At 36.5% G+C, this 18,422-nt stretch overlaps 1 protein-coding gene across 2 annotated transcripts in view; it reads left to right on the forward strand.

The window, feature by feature from the left end:
- The window catches only part of LOC149842639 (denosine deaminases acting on tRNA), a 29,023-nt gene extending 22,529 nt beyond the window's left edge, over nucleotides 1-6,494 (forward strand). For both annotated transcript variants that reach the window (XR_016430798.1, XM_089999337.1), the window contains one exon: nucleotides 6,037-6,494. Coding sequence is in view for 1 of the 2 variants with exons in the window: in XM_089999337.1 (XP_089855463.1) it covers nucleotides 6,037-6,150 (114 nt within the window). In the remaining variant the exon portion in view is untranslated. The remainder of the gene's footprint in view (nucleotides 1-6,036) is intronic.
- Nucleotides 6,495-18,422: the final 11,928 nt, after the last annotated feature.

Below are 18,422 nucleotides of genomic sequence, written 5' to 3' on the forward strand. Positions count from 1 at the left end.
GCTCGAAGATCACACAACCCGCAATGATTTATTATTTGATCAACAATGCATCATATGCAAAAATCATGACAACATGCAATGATGTTACATGCTTTTTGATGCCTATTTATATATTCTAACTTAACAATGTGCATGAAACAATAATAGTCATATGCATGTGCATAAGTTCACACATTCATGTTAAGTGTATGCTTCCATTCAATACACATATTCATGTCACATACATTTTTTCATTCATGAATCATTCTCATTAAACATGTGCGCATGCATGCAATTATGTACAACTTTGTAATTATACCTTGAATTAAGCATGGCGTACTCAAGTCAAACGAGTAGAAACTTCATGCTTAACACACATAAGACCAATGTCATTATCACATTCATTTTATGTGTGCACATGCACTTGAAACAACTTTGAAATAATATATTGCTCAAGCATGTCATATCAAGCCAAAGCATGTGGAAAATTTCATTCTTAGCATGTATTAAAATCAAAATACCTACACTTAACAAAATTTGGGATTTAACATGCATGTTGAATTTGAATTCCAGATTTAAACAAACATAAAGTGTTAAAGAGTACATTTTTTTTTGAAGTAGGTCAATAGCTTTGCCGACCCTGTCGGCTGAGGGTTCAAATCCAACCCAGCTGAACCCCAAACAACTGGGTGTAACAGGCCACACGCTTGTCACAACCCTCAAGAATGTTTAAAACTTTTTAGTTTTAGTTTTTTTTTTGAAGGGCACCAACCTACCCAGCTGAGCCCACTCGGCTGGGGCCTACAAGGCCTGACAGGCTTGCCAGCACCTATTTGGGTGCTGGTGCTGTCCAGGTCTGCCTGACCACCCACTGAGTCTGCTAAAAAAGAACTCTTTTAAAACCCCCTTTTTTTTCTTTTTTTTGTTGTATAAAATAGTCCAACACCTAACCTAGCCGACCCAGTCGGCTGGGGCTTGGCTCCAACCCAGTCGACTTGGCTCGGCTGGGCCTGGCAGGGTACCATACAGCCCAAGCTGGGCCTGTGCACCACCTGCCAGTGCCTGGCAGTCAGCCAGCCGCTCTGCTGGCTGCCAGCCAGCCCAAACCACAAAGAAACTTTGTTTTTTTTTTCATGCCCAGCTAACATATGGCTGGGCTAACATGAGTGGCCAAGGCCTCAGTTTGGCTGGGCTGCCAGCCGGCCCCAAGGTAGCAAATAAGTACCCAACCTACTGGCAGTCGGTTGGTTTTTTTTTTTTCAAAACCCTGCCAACACCCTGCACAGGCTGAACCTGTGCAGGTCTGCCAGGGCCTGACTGACCAGCCGAGTGTGACTCGGCAGCCCAGTAATAGCTGAAAAACATGGGCAAAGAAAAACCTCATTGTACAGGAACGTAAACATGGATATGCATACATAACAATTTCATATGGTCAATGATCATATAATTTCAGGCGTTATGCTCAATAGTCATGTATTATCAGAACTGCCATCAATAACACACCTATGCTGATTTTTGCATTCAAGACTTCACATGATTCAAAAGAGTAAACTGAACATGCAGACTTAATACATTCTTTTTAATATAATTCCAGAAACACGATTTCTATTTTAACATGGAATTAAACTTGCTCATAAATCATTTTGGAAGCTCAAACACCCTAGATCGGCGGCTCATCCAATGTATATATATATATATATATATATATATATATATATATATCCCCAAAATAAATTTTGAAAGAGATGAAAATCCATTAGTTTTAACCATGGATCTTAGGGTAAACATTCAGGTTTACTCATTCTCGTGGATTTCTACTAAAACATTGCATGAAAATTCAATCCATGCTCCTTTTGTCATTCAAAACAAGAGAGAAACCCGTACATTGATCGTGGATCAAAAAAGAATAAGAAAATAATGATATAAAACATGGATGGCTGGAGAAATAGATCTCCTCCTCTTCTTACTCCTTCCTCTCTTTTCCTCTCCTTCTCTCTCCTCTTTCTTTTTTTTCCCTCTTTTTTTTTCTTTTCTTTTTTATTTGAGGTTTAAATAGACCAAGAGGAGGGTGACGCCCCCTGCTTCTCCAGCACTTTTTAGATGGGCTGGAGATGGAGAGTTTCCTCAATTTGCGACTCTCACTCTCTAGTTTTCAAAAAATTTCAAAACTCTTATTTTGACTTTTTCAAAGTTTTCAATTTTTAAAAGTCATTTCTCAAATCTTCTTAAGTCTTCTTAGGCATGTATAGGGACTCTATTAAGAAGTCCCAAACAACCATAAAAATAAAATTCGGAATTGAATAAAATTAATTTATTAATTATTAAATATTAAATAATAAATAAATATCCGAAAGCTTCCAAAAGTTGCCATATTAACTTGGGAGGCTTCTTAACACTAATTAACTTCAATTTAAAGCTACAAAATGAATTTAAAGTTGAAAAATCGTTGGGCATGGGTTTGGATTTGGATCGAGGATCCAAATCCATTTTCAAAAATCCAAATGGGTTTTGAGCTGGATCAATACCAGATTAATATGGGTTTTGAATAAAGTCTAGATCCATATTAATTTGGATCAAATTCGATCCGATCCAAATCCGGATCCAAAGCGACAAACAACTCTTTTTTCGAAAAATGCGATTTTCGGATCAACCGGAGCCCAAATTCAGAAAAGTAAAATATCATTGTGCTCAAAATTCTGAGGCACATCCAACGATATATGACACGAACATAAATCCTGAATTTCGCCCGAAAATAACTCGAATTTAGCTCGAATTTCACTTGAATTTAAAAGTAAAAAATAAAACTTTTTCTCACGTTTTAAGTGACTCGTTTAAGCCTTGACAATGAGACATGGGCCAAGCCCAGACTCAGGCATCGGCCTAAAATCGAGAATCTAACGATTTTTCTTCTATACTTAGCCCAATTTTTGAAAATCTCAAATTTAGCTAAGCGTGAAAATACATGATATTACAACAACTATCCTTACTACGTTCTATTTGTTTATCATCCAGATTACAACATGCTACATGCCTATGGTTGTCTTTGTTATGTTCATGTTGACGGTACATTGAGAAATATGTTTGATCCTAAAGCTTATATGTGTAAGTTCATTGGTTACTCTGATGATCATAAACGTTTCAGGTGTTATGACATCAAGAAAAAGAATGTTAGAATATCCAAAAATGTTATTTTTGATGAAACTTCTTTTTAGCTGAGTGAATCCCTAATCTCCTTTGCTCAAGGTTCGGCTAGGAAAGGGTATTACACACCTTGGCTAAGTGATGAGTTGTACTCCCAAGCAAACAATGATGTAAGCATCCAAGAGAAGTTTGTTGAAACCCAAGGACAACATGCTGATACACAAGGTGAACATCAACAAATTCAATAAATTCCATAAGATTGTGATCATGTCATGGATGGCAGATTTAAAGATGGGTATGTCTATCAAAGGAAAAACACTATCGGTTCACAGTCAGAAGAAGATAAAAACCCCCAATTACCAAAGTGATGAAATTCATATGATTCACAATCAGCCTGAAATTAGAAGGTCAAACAGAATTCAACATCTAGTTCAGAAATGGGTCAATTATCAAAATTTCAACATTGAGCATGAAGCATTTCTCATAGGAATTTAAAAGCATGTTGATTGTTCCTATACTCAAGTAGCCCAAAGTAGGTGTGTTAAAGCCATGAAGAAATGAATCCCTGCATGAATGCAATACTTGGGAGATAGTGAAATGGCCTCCAGACAAGAATGTAGTTGAGTCAAAATGAGTTTATAAAATCAAATATAAACCTGATGGGAGTATAGAAAGATATAAAGCTCGATTCGTCGCCAAAGGCTTTACACAATAACATAGTTTTGATTATGATGAGATCTTCAGTCCCGTTTTCAAAATGAGGGCAATCCGGGTAGTGTTATCTCTTGCTGTTGACCATAGATGAATTTTAAATCAACTGGATGTCAAGAATGCATTCATACACAGATAATTGAAGGAAGATGTTTATATGGAGCAGCCACCTGGATACAATGAGAATGATCCAAAAGTCTATGTTTGCAAATTAAGGAGAGCAGTTTATGGTCTTAAAGAGGATCATGGTTTGAGAGTTTTCATTAGAGATACAAAAACATTGGGTTTTACAAATCACATTTGGACCATTCATTGTTTATTCACAAAGGTAAAGGTTACATGATTGTTCTCCTTATATATGTTGGTGATATAATTATCACAGGAAGTTCTGAAGAACATATTGAGGAAATCAGAGGCGTGTTGGGAGAAAGATTCAAGATGAAAGATCTTGGGAACTTAAAATATTTTCTTGGAGTAGAAGTTGATTGAAAGAAAGATAAGATGATCTTGTCACAACAAAACTATACTCTTGATCTTTTGAAGAAAACATGTATGCTTGACTGCAAACCTCTATTAACCCCAACCACAGTTCACTAGAAGCGGAGGATGGAGAAAGGAGAAATATATAAAAATCTATGTCACAGGGATTCGGCTAGCAGGGTGCCGCACCCGCGTCGACGCGACTCGACGCGGGTGCGGGTGTAGGTGCGGCACTGGGTGCGGTCAACCCGATCCTGGGTGCGTTGACCGCACCCAGGATCATTTAGGTCCTTTTTTTTGGATTTTTTTTTTTAAAATTTGCCCTCTAAAATGGGCTGCGAAATTTTTTTTAAAAAAAAATCAGCTGACAGCTGTTGATGGGCTGCGAATTTAAAAAAAAAAAAAATCTGCTGACAGCTCCTGTCAGCTGCTGACAGGAGCTGTCAGCAGAGAAAATCGGATTTGAAAAGGCAGCTCCTGACAACTCCTGCGAATTTAAAAAAAAAAAAAAATCTGCTGACAGCTCCTGTCAGCTGCTGACAGGAGCTGTCAGCAGAGAAAATCGGATTTGAAAAGGCAGCTCCTGTCAGTCTTGGCAGGAGCTGTCAGCAGCTGACAGCTCCTGGCAGGAGCTTTTCAAATCCTTTTTTGCGTAAAGGATTTTCTCTCTCCCCTTTATATATATATATATATATTACATTTTTGCCCCTGCCGCACCCCCGCACCCGGGTTTTTTGGAAGTGCCGAATCCCCGCACCCGCACCCGCGCCCGCACCCGCACCCATGTGACATAGATAAAAATCCTACAGAATATTGGAGCATTGTGGGAATGCTGCTATTTTTTGGAATATCTTGTACATTGCTGGATCAACATCGTCCTCATCTGAATCATGTTTCCGGGATAATCTGAGAGAGTTCACTTCCTCCACTTCGCTGTCATTGCCTTGCTGAGCTGCTTTCCTTCCTCTCTCGTTTGAACCATGATAGAAAGCCTGATGTTTTTTTGTAGAATAAAGGAAGGGTTCAGACCTTGGGGAATTTTTGAAAAAAAGAGAGATGATGAAGGAGATTTTAAAAGATTTGAGAAGAGGTCTCTTGATAAAAGAGATCTTTAGATGAGAAAATAAAATTTTGAAGACATATTTGAAGATTATTGTTTGAATCAACTGAGTCTTGATCAAAACTTGTTCTTATGGTGGCTCTTTGATCAGGAGAATCTCCAGAAATTTGGAATTCACCTGTCATGACAATACAGCTGAGTCTTTTTCCGACTTGTACAGGTCCTACCTCACTGGGCCAAATAAATGCAGGCCGTCTGAGCCAGCATAATTTCAAGTTTCCATCAGACCCATGATCATGCATGTATGCTTTTGCTACACAAGATGGCAAAAAATCCTCTGGTCAGGATTAGATAGGAACTGTACGTCATTTTGTTCATGAATAAGACTCTAGCCATTTTGCATGTGCAGTAGAACTTCAATATAATACATTTGTAGTTTTTTTTTGTTTTCTTAGGAATCAGCTTCAAGTGTTGATGTTACAAATATTGTGCTAAAATGCTTAATTTAGTTTCCACTCCTAGAGAAACGAGTTTGAAATGGCTTTTTCCTGAATAATTTCAATATGCAACTCTTTGAGGTGTCTAGATCTGGAACACATAAATTGATAGATATCCATGTACCTACTTTTTGTTCATTGCTTATGCTGTAATATTCGGTTGTGCAGTCTATGGCTTGTCTATACAGATCGGCCTTGCAAGTTTTGTATGACAGCGCACCTTTCCAAGATTGGACCAAGAAACTTGCGGAGCTCGAACTGTTTTATCTCTGTAAAATTTGAAATCTGGGCAATTCAAAATCCAAAAGTTTTTAGAATTGTAAGGGTTGGAGTTGATGGTTGCATTGACCGATGCCGATCTAGCTTCAGTTTAGCTGATAATGATTTGTCAGAATCATGGCAGGCAGAGCGGTTAAGCTTACTCTTCATAGAGTAAATATGTAGTTAACATGGCAATCGAGCTTTGTTTTCTTTGTTTTTCATCAAATTTCATGTTATTGTATTTTATTTTCTCTTTTGTGCCCTGGAGGGGAACCTCAGTCTTTCCTCAGTGTTGTACATCCAAGAACCTCAATTATATGGTAACGTTTGGTGGCATAGTATCTTTCTTTATGCAAAATTAAGATGTCCACAAATCGCGATGCATGATATCAGTCATTTTATAGTTCAGATAATTTAGAGATTATTTACATGAAGCTAATGCCCTGCATGCGGTTACTGATTTTTACCTTGAAGCTTACTTCAACATGAGACCAAGATTTTGAGGTGTGCCCTTCAACATGCCAATTGTCAATAATGTGCTCTTAGGGGGCGTTTGTTACACTCCAATTCAAGGGAAGCTTCTTCCCTTTGAAATGCCACTTTGGAGGGAAAGTGCTTCCCCATGAAGAAGAAAGGTATGAACCCATTTTGACAGAATCTTTTTTTTTCATTTATTATGTGGTCCTATCACATTTTTCATGAACGTGCTTGCTTCATTCATTTTAAGAAAGAGGTCCTATTTTCTGTGAAAGAGAGCCTCTTTGATAGGAAAGGGCATGAAACAAACACAATTGCCAGACTTGGTGCTTTTCCTTTTCCCCACGTTTGGATTCATGCTCAATGTGTCTTTGTTGGAGCCTAAGTCAAGTTCCAAACACATGGGGTTTATTTGTTTATATCTGTTTTTTGCTGTACGAAGAAGACTGTATATGGAGTTTCCTTAATTGATCCATTATTATTATTTTTTCTTCTCTTTCGGCTAACTCATTGAAAAGATTCACACTTCCTACAACCTTTTGTTCCGATTTGTGCGGATCTCCCAACATTTGCACAATTATCATGCGGACATAATCATTGAGAAGATTCACTTGATAGTTGTGTCGACATTTATCCAAAAAACCTAAAAAATTATAGAGTTGGAGGATAACATATAGTTAGGGTTCTCTTGAAGGGCAAAAAGAGTTGTGAAAAGAAAAACACAAGTATTTATAGTCTTAAATCATGCTGCTATAAAATTTTGGAGGTTCATAAGATATTTTATGCGAATGTTGAAAAGTTTTGTAAATATGACGTGAATCTCCTTAGTTTGATTTTAACTATATTTGAAAGTATGTTGCAATTGTATGGGGTTCCATACAAATATGTTATAAAGGGTAAAATGGTATTAAATAAGTTAAAAATCAATAATTTTGAACATGTGCAAAATTTTGACATATTTCTATGTACATGTTTGTCATCATTTGATGACAGCTAACCCTGGATCAATAGCATTCATTAAAATTGATACTGACAATATATTTATGTACATGTTTTCTATCCTTTTAAGCATGCATCGATAAGTTTGTCAACGGATGTCCACTTTTTATGGTAGATGACACCTTAAAAGAAAAATACATGGATATTTTGGTGTTTGCCAACATTATTGATGCTTTTGATGATATATTTTCTGTAACATTTGGGGAGGTGGATAAGGAGTCAAAGAAATTATGAAAATAGTTTTTGAGGTATTTGAAGAACCAAATAAATATCTACGATGATGATAAACCCAAGATTAAACAATAGTTGACAATTATCTTACACAGACACAAATGGCTTTTGTATGTTGTCTCTCGCACATGGCATAACTATCATTATGGATATTGCATGAGCACCTAATTGAGAACTTTTTGAAGAAATTTGGTGCACCACTTAATACATATTGGTGGTGCGCTGCCAAAGCACCCACGAGACAATATTGTCATTTTTATATTTCAAAGATTCATGAGCAAAGTGAAGAAGCATACAATATGTTGCTGATAAGATAAAACCGATACACTGATAACAATTAATTTTTTGCTAGAAGGTATGAGTGCTTAACCTCTAATATAGCGTAGTGCTTTAATTTATGGATTTTTTACATACGTGACAAACCCTTAATCCCACTTATTGAGAAGCTACACCTAATGTTGATGAATCTTTAGGAGAAAATGACTAACAGAGAAAAAATGACTAGTATTTTGGTGCATGAGGTAATTACAAAGATTAAAGAGCGTCACATAGAAGCACAAAAGTTACGTGTGGTGGTAGTGCATTGCCTTTACCATCGTTACAAAGCCCATAACCGGAAGCACAACTACTATGTTGATCTTGAGAGTATGCAATGCTCTTGTTAAGGGTGGCAAGTTAGCGGGATTTCTTACGAGTGTACCATCACATGCATTTTATATGAGGGTAATCTTTTAGATGATTATTGCACCAAGTTCTATACAATTGAATCATATCGAGTTGCATATTATATATATCCATTTTATCTGATGGTCGATAATGTTTCACACGTCGCTTCTCTGACTTTTATTTTTATTTCACCACCAATGCCAATTAAGAAAGCAAGGCGACCTAAAGTGAAGAGACAGAGAACAAAACATAAGGAGGTGGTGTCATATAAGTGCAATGTATGTCACGCGTTTAGTCACAACAAGCGAAAACATGATTAGAAAGTAATGTATTCGATGCATTTACAAAGTAGTTTATGATATGCTTCTTTGTAGTTTACATAATATTTTTTCAATATTGTGCTTTTTTTGTTCAAGTACTCATTCGGTTTAATGTTGTATTACAGGTTAGTTTGTGGTAATGAAGGGTCTAAGCCAGAGGAGGCACTTGCACTTGTGTATAAAAGCTTATGAAGGTGACCACTGCACGTGCGACAATAAAAGTTGAAGTTTGATTTTTGTTTTTTGAGAAAAATAAATTATATACATATATAATAGAGAATGCATTTGTGTATATAACAGTAAATGCATTTGTTTGATCTTATTTTTGGTTTGATATGTGTTGTTTATGTAATGGGTGATTGCTTTGTTTATTAGAATCAATTATGTATAATGTGTATATAACAAGGAATGAACATGTTATGTAACTGATGATTTTCGCATTAGGAAGGAATTTTGCAAGGTATATGTGAATTTTACTTTTTTTTTTATTTTTTTTTTAAATTCTTAAGGTTCATGTGAATTTTAGTTTACTTTTTTAAAATCATAAAAGAATTTGGCTTTGGTATTGTAAAATTTCTTAATCGCATCGCGCCAGTATTGCGAAAAGTCTTTTTCTTATGAAATCTCAAAATTTTTTTGCAAGAGATTCGCTGAAAAAATCACTGGAGGGGGGCCAAAATTTAGGGTTTGCAAAAATATTGCATCCAGATGCAAAAATGGGTTGAGAAACAGAGCATACACTTTAACAAAATGAAGTTGCTCATACATGCATTCATTCCATTTTTCACAAAATGAAGTCGCTCATACATTGCATTCATTCCATTTTTTCAAAAAATGAAGTCGCTTATACATTGCATTCATTTTATTCTTTTACAAAAATAAAGTTACTAATACATTTCATTTATTCTATTCTTTTACAAAATAAAGTCGTTCATACATACAAAAATGCTAGTTCTCAATGCGTCATTGATTGAGAGATACATAGACTTTGTGTTGATAGAGAGAAAACAAATATATCCTGCTATCACAATTCAGAGCGGATGGCCTCAAGAATGTTAAATATCTCACCCATACCACGTGATCAAATGCTGATTGCGAATTTCATTTCTTATCTCACCCATACCATAAAATGCCTTTACCGAAAAAACTCATCATCAATAAAACGTTGTCAATCTTCTCACCGCCAATGATTGGCCATGAGAAAATGACAAAATTTTCACTGGTTGGAGAGCACAAAAAATCTAGTTTTTGTGAAACCCTAGCTTTGCTTTTATACTATTTGTAGAGAATTTTGCAACAAAAAGGAATTTTGCAATACTAGTGCTATAATTGTTCTAAAATTTGCAAGATATAAACTTTTGCAATACTAGAAAGGATTTTTGCAACGTGCATTGCAAAACTCATCACAAGTTTCACAAATTGTTTAGAATTTTGCAATCCTTTTTGGAAATTTGCAACCTCATATGGGATTTTATTGACAAGTTTTGTGGGTGTATTATTTTAGTATCATGACGTACGAAAATAAAAATTTTGCACTTACGAGGGGTAAAAGCGACAAAAAAAAATTGAGAACTTGCGATATTGTCTATTTGGCAGATTTGGTAAATTATGAGGTAATTTCAAAAATACAATTTCTTACCGTACAATATAGTCATCTTTCGATATATATATATATATATATATATATATATATATATATATATATATATATATATATATATATTTGCTACTATTTAGAGTACGTGTGATCTAGCTAAAAAATCTTAGGTGCAAGTTGTATCTACTCATTAAGACCTCACAAATGTGTTCAACACCTTTTGTGTGATAGGAAACACACTTTAAATCATTTTTTTAACATAAAATACTATTTTTGGTTAATCAATTTTTTTGCACACTATGAGCCACTTGTTCTAAAGGCCATGAAAAACCTACTAAAATGTTGCAAGCACAAGAAAGTTGAAAAAGTGGTGTTTTCTACTAAATTATTTGTACAAACAATACTCTCTCTCTATATATATATATATATGTGTGTGCGCGCGCGCGCGGGTCGCGCATCATTGAATGACTCAACCATCAAACAATCGTCGAAAGTGAGTGGTGATGATGCGTGTCCACCAGCTATAGAAAAAAAACATTTAGTGGTGCAAGCCATTAGTGGCGTGCAAAAAACATGCTAAAGCCTCCAAACCTCAAACCTTTAGTGTCACTTTCACGCACCAGTAAAGGTTTTTTTTTTATTATTTTGTTTAAACTTGCACCGGCCGTACTCACGCCTGATGGAATGTCAAACTTTTTGCAGTACGATGTTACACCCTTTTATATATATATATATATATATATATATATATATATATATATATAGAGAGAGAGAGAGAGAGAGAGTGTGCAATGTATCATCCGCCGATATATGGTCGGACAACCTGTCGAACTGAGGTTGCCGTTCGATCAAAATTGGATGACCAACTTGGGTCGTACTTAAAGCTGTCCCGTCCCCCCTTTGGCACCCTCTTTTCTCTCTCTTCATCCCCCACTCGTCTTTCCCTCTCCCTCCCTCTTTCTCCTTGGCTGAGCACCCGAGTACGCAACGGCGCCAGAGCACGACTGAGACTCTCCTTCTGTCTCTTTTACCCCCTTTTCTCTCTCCTCACCTCCCACTTAGTCTCTTCCTCTCCCTCTCTCTTTCTCTTGTCTGCTGAGGAGCCGAGCTGTAGCAGTGTGAAACCTACTCTGGAAAGAGATCGAGAACATGACTGGAACCCTAACACAATCGGAGCAACAAACAACCCACCTTGTAGCTCTCTTCTCTTCTCCATTGGACCAATGCCGATAGCCATGCCGAAGTGAAAGCAATGTCGTAGCATGACTAGAACCCTAGCACAGTTCCACCCCATTCTACCGGTTGTACAAACTACAAAGAATACCTTCAGAACCCCAACTCCACCCGAACTGCCTCATCTCATTGAGGGCATCTACGCACTCTACATTCTACGGTGACAACTATACTTATTTTCTACTTAATGGACATTTCAGATTGGGTCCAACCGGAGGTGACTAGGTTTGACACAAGGCACACCAAAGGACAAGAAAAAGTGAGGGCTGTTGCGGAAATGTGAAGAGTTCACATTCATTATGAAATGTGAAGGGTTTTTCTTCTCCCCTATACAAAGAGGTCCTTGATATCTTGATGGGTTTGGTTGATCTCTTTCGCACATTGAGTTCAAGGGCCATATTCACCTTTCGACTTGATGGCCTAGGCTCATTAAGGGCGTCGATAGGCTAAGGAAAACACCAACCACCCATGTCTATGCGAGCTTCGACCAGACCAACAATGTTATCTTTTGATAAGTTGTGTTTCCCATTTGACTGTTCACCAAAATTGGGTTATGGGCCGACTCTTCACGCTGTCGCTGCGTGTGTGGGTGCATTGGCACACTCTGCCAATGTGTAGAGTTGCCGGAATCTAGTTTTAGCCGGGGTTTTTCTGGTGCTCCCACGAGGTACCCTCCAACCATCATAAGCAGACTACCATCGACAACGATTGGGCTTAGTAGGCGGCGAACGCCGCCAGAGCCCGACCATCGCAGTCGGTGGCAAAAGCCCGCCGCTGGTGTCAACTTCTGTCTGTTGTCTACAACTGGATTGGGGGGGGGGGGGGGGAGGGAAGAGGGGGGCATAACCCCATCCGCAATTGACGGTTCTGACATCGCGACCATTGACGAACAACCCTACTGTCGGGGGGCGACCACTAGTGGTTGGCCGACGCCAGAATCTCCCTGGGCTGACCCCGTTGGTGACGGTTGGCGACGAAGGCTGGATGTAGTTGGACCATTGGGGGTCGGTTCCCAGAAAAAAACGAAATTCATTTGGTTTGGGATTCTCCCCCCCCCGACAGCTAGCGAAGGGATGCTGTCACCGGCGGCATCTCGGCTAGCCGTCAGTGGTTGAGGTACCTTCCAGGGCCTCACCACCGCCGAAACCGCCAGCGGTGGCTGGCGGCCAGGGGTCGGTCATCTCCGGCGGCAACTGAGGCTGCCAGCCGGTGGCGGCTGCCAACGGTGGAGGCGGAGGGTGGTGCGCCACCTTGTGAAATTTAATGCTCTACGATTTTCTGACAAGGTGGGCATTGGGTTCCACTATAGAAAACTACAATGGATCTTGCCCCTCGGGGCAGACCTGATCCAGATCCAAAACCTATTTTTCGGATGGATTGGGTTTGGGCCCACTTTGATGGCCCCGATCTAGGACCTGAACCTAGTAAATGACTTTCGGGTGGATTGGTTTATAAATACGATTTGGGGACCCAATCCGGACCCAGACCCATTACAAGTTTTGGGTGGATCAGGTCTGTTCTTATCCCTAGTATACCTAATTCAAACCTGTTGGGTGTGTCGGGTTTAGGTTTGAACCTGATCCGATGTGATTCAGATTTGACCCGGTATCCAGTTTGAGACTGTGTCTGGATCCAAACTATGTCTAGATCATGGGATCCGATCAGGGACCCATTTTAGATCGGATCTGGATCAAGTCAATATCATGAGATTCAACCTAGGATCCATTGATACTAGATCTGGATCTGAACCGAATCAGATCAGGTTTGAAACCGGGTAAAGAGATGAATTGATTCTGTGACCAATTTGGGGCATTCTAGGACTGGTTCAGAGCCTTTTCTGAGCAGTTCTAATCAGGTTTTCACTGGTTTCTGCATTATAAGACCCCATTTTCTTATATTTGAGAAAGAACAAGGGTTTTCTCATTTGATTTTAGGGGTTTATAGGCTTTAGTACATGTTTGAGACTGGTTTGGTTGTTGGGACCGGTTCAGGACCTTGGTTGTCCAATTTGAGGTTGTTTTAGACCGGTTCGGGGTATTTTGTGACCGGTTTCAATACTTGAACCCCCAAGTATTACCTATAAAAGCATGTTTTTATCATTTTCTCATACTTTATGTGTATTTATTATCATAGATGCATGACTCATGCATGTATTTTATGTTGTTTTCAGTTATCCATGATATTTAAGCATGAATTATGAGTAAATTCATGACATATGTGATATGTTTCATCAAAATTTTATTTGTGCATATGAAATGAAGCATGAATTTGTATTTTTGATGTTATAATACATATTTTGTCATGAATATACATGCATTATCACGCGTGCATGGGCATGCTCTATAATACAAATATGTTTGTGGTAAAAGATCTCGATTAACTGACTCATGTAATCACCAACGTGATTTGATTTATATTGATTGACTATTCTTTAGACCATGTTAAGATTTGATATTGCGATTGTGTGTGACTTTATGAAACAATATTTCTACCTAAAGGAAGGTCATTGTGTTCCAAATTCATACAGGGTGTAATAGTAAGTATGTATACTAGCCTATAAAGCATGTTCACACTCAAATGTACAATATTGAATTACCTCTGGTTACATGATCTGCTAGTTTTACCAATTGAAATCAATTCCTTGAGAATTAAGGAGATAAAACAACTTTGAGTGTTATCATTTTTGTTAAAGTGAAATGATAATGACCTTATTATGCTTGTCTCAGAAAAGGTGAATAATAAAGGGTCTCAAATTTACATTTTCAATATGAGTCATGTTTGAGCATTTATATGATTTTTTTCTTTAGTTCTTATAGTATCAGGTTCTTTGATCATTAACTGTTTTAATAATATTCCCATATTAGACAGATCATTTTTTTTGGTTTCGAAAGAAATAGTGATATTCACTCAGAGTTACATGGACCTAGATTTGACTCTTAGAGTTAATAAACCTCTCGCTCTTATAAAGCAGAATACAACCGATCAGAAGGCTATATCTGATAAGTGAGAGCGCTCAAATAGACTTAGCCTATTGCTTTTACAATCAAGAGTGACTAAGAACATTTGAGGCACCATCCCTCACTATAAGATAATAAAATTTTTTTTTGGAGCCATTGAGGCTCAGTTTGTCAGTTCTAATAAGGCTAGGGCTAGTATCCTGATGTCCAAGTTGGTGTCTATAAAATATTTTGGTGATAATCACATTCGATAACACATCTTGAAAATGAGAAACATTACATCTAAGTTGAATAACATGAAGTTCTTCATTTCACTCTTTTCTAGTTCATCTGATTTTGACCTCGTTGTCTATTGAATACAGACCCTTTAAGATCTCTTACTACATACATAATGATGAGTGGTCCTTCAATGACCTCTTGACTAAGTGTGTTGAAGAGGAAAAAGATTGAAAAACGAGAAGGTGTTCAGTCCATATATGGCTTCTTATAAGGAAAAGTCTAGGCCGAGAGAGAAGAAGAGTTTATTCAAGATGAAGAACAAGATTTAAACCTCTGAGGAGAGTTTCAACTCTCAAGCGAAAGCCAAATCTCAATCAAGCGGTTCTTCTATAAAGTACTTCTTTTGCAAGAAGAAGAAAAATAAGGTGGACTGTCTGAAGCATAAGAAATAACTTGAGAATAGAAATAAGGAGTCATTCATTTCTCATGAGTGTAATTTAATCTATGTTCCATTGCATAGTTGGTAGATTGATTATGGTGCCATGGTGCACATTGCCAACTTTTACAAGTATTTCTAAACAAAAAGGAACCAATGAAGCATGGAGAAAGCATTTTATCAGGAAACAAAATGTGTTTGCATATCAAGAACGTTGGGACCTGCAAAGTTGCGTTGGACTTTGAATTTATTTTGGATTTGGTTGATACTTTTTATGTTTCATCCTATAGTCAGAACCTCATTTTTATTTCAAAACTTGATAAGTTTGGGTTTGCATTTAAGTTTGAAAACTCCAAGCTTATTATTGTTAAAAAATTTATTTTTATTGGTTTGGTGTGATGGTTTATATCGTTTGAAAACCAGATTTCAAATCCGAGAATCTCACTTCATTGAGAATACAATGATTGACAATAAACGTGGTTTAAAGGATTATCAATTATATTTGCTTTGGCATCAAAGGTTAAGACACATATCGACTGATAGAGTTAAAAGACTTATGAAAGAAGAATTTTTTGGATCCTTTGATTTCATGAAAACTGAACCATATTTTGATTGCATAAAGGCTAAACAATTCAACACATATAAGAAAGATGTCAAATGTAGCAATAAAAAATTAGAGATTATGCATACGGATGTTTACAGGTCTTTTTCTCCGTGTTATATGGGTGAAAAATATTTTATCAACTTTATAGATGATTACTCACAATATATATATATATATATATATATATATATATATATATATATATATATATATATATATATATATCTACTTATTATTTGAGAAATCTAAAGTCTTTTGAGTTTTCAAGGACTTCAAGAAAGAAGTAGAGAAACAAATTGGTGAAGTTATTAAAATAGTTAGGTTTGATAGAAGTGACGACTATTATGGACATTTTACTAAGATGAGACAAAAGGAAGGGTCATTAGCATGATTTCTAAAAGTTGAAAGCATTGTACCCCAATACACCATGCATGATAGTGCTTACTAGAATGATGTAGCTTAAAAGAGAAACTATATGCTTAAGAAAATGGCTCGAGCGATGTTAAATCACTCAAACCTTCTCTTGACTTTGTGGAGTGAAGCTCTTAGGACAACAATTCACATATTAAACAAGGTTCCTACGAAGGTTGTTCAAAGGACTCCTTATGAGTTATGAACTGATAGAAAACCTTTCTTGTCATATATGCATATATGGAGATATCCAACTGAAGCTAAATTGTATAACCCACATATAAAAGCCTTTGATCTTAGGATGACTAGTGATTTTTTTATTAGTTATCTAGAAAGATCAAAGGGCTTTAAGTTTTGTTGTCCAACTCATACACTCAGATAGTGAAAATAGATAAAACAAAATTTCTTAAAAATAGTTATATTGGGATAGATACATCTCACAATTTTGAATTTGAGGAATTACAAGATTCAATTTTCATACATGCAAAGAAAAAAGACCCAATTTTCTTGATCATTATCCCTTTGAATAATGCTAGAGAAAATCTGGTCAATAAACATCAATCTCAAGCAGAATAAGTTATTGATAAGGATATACAGCAACATGATGCAATTCATTTTGAACCGCTTATAACACCTGTATGGAAGTCCATGAGGACTAAAAAATTTGCTATCCATCTAAATTAATGTTGTGTATTTACAAGAGCTCAATAATTTTGTAGCTATTGATGATTATCCTTTAACCTTATAGAAGCCATTGAAAGTGAAAGATCGACACATTGGATTAATGCCATGAAAGAAGAGCTTCATTCTATGGCAAAGAACCATGTGTGAGATCTTCTACCTTGACCTGATAGAGTAAGACCTGTTGGTTATAAGTGTGTCTTTAAGATAAAAAAAAAACTCCAATGGGCTAATGGAGAAGTACAAGGCTAAGCTCATTGCAAATGAATTTACATAGATGAAGGGCATTGATTATAATGAGACTTTTTCTCCCATCTTAACTAAAGAATCATTGAGAATAATTATGAATCTCATAGCTCATTTTGATTTAGAGCTAAATCAAATGAATGTGAAAACAACTTTCCTAAATGGGGATCTTGAAGAGGAGGTATATATGCAATAATCTCCTGGTTTTAGTATAAATGACTCAAATAATTAGTTTTCAAATTAAAAAAATTAATCTATGAACTTAAACAAACCTTCCACCAGTAGTATAAAAAGTTCAATCAAGTAATTTTGAACTTTGAATTCACTAAAAATATTGTTGACTAGTGTATATACCTTAAGGCTATCAGGAATAAGTTCATAATTTTGGTTTTATATTTTGATGGTATTCTTCTTGCAACTAATGATTTGAGTATGTTATATGAGATAAAAGAATTTTTTTCTCATTTTGATATGAAAGACATGGGTGATGCCACATGTGTCCTTGAAATTGAAATCCATCATGATAGAACTAAGGGTGTCCTTTGTCTCTCAAAAAAAAATTTATATCTTTAAGGTTCTTACAAGATATGGGATGAAGAATTATTCTCCTTGATCAACACCTATAGTGAAATGGGATAAATCGAGCCTAAAGAAATGTCCTCAGGATGATAATAAAAAGGCTCATATGGCAACTGTCCCGTATGCTTCAACAATTAAGAGTTTGCAATACACACAGACCTACACATGACCAGATATCACATTTGTTGTGAAGATGCTTGGTAAATATTAGTCTAATCCAGGCATTGCACACTAGAAAGCAACGAAGAAGGTTATATGCTATTTACAAGGAACGAAGGATCATATGTTGTACAAAAAAAGTTGACCACCTAGAGGTCATTGGATACTCTGATGCGGATTTGATAGGATGTCTCAACAATAGAAAGTCTACTACTAGATATATTTTTCTACTGACAGATGGTGTCATCTCATAGAGAAATGAAAAATAGTCTACAACTGCAGCTTATACCATGAAGACATAATTTATTTCTCTATACGAGACTTCATCTGAGGCCATTTAGATAAGAAACTTTATTATGGGTCTTAAGATTATGGACTCTATTGAGAGACTACTAAAGATCTTTTGTGATAATGAAGTTGTGTCCTTAAATAACAACAAGAGCTTTACCTCGTGTCGATACATGAAGTTAAAATACTT

This window comes from Nuphar pumila, chromosome 3 (assembly GCF_984573655.1).
Source record: "Nuphar pumila chromosome 3, dmNupPumi1.hap1.1, whole genome shotgun sequence".
NCBI lineage: Eukaryota > Viridiplantae > Streptophyta > Magnoliopsida > Nymphaeales > Nymphaeaceae > Nuphar > Nuphar pumila.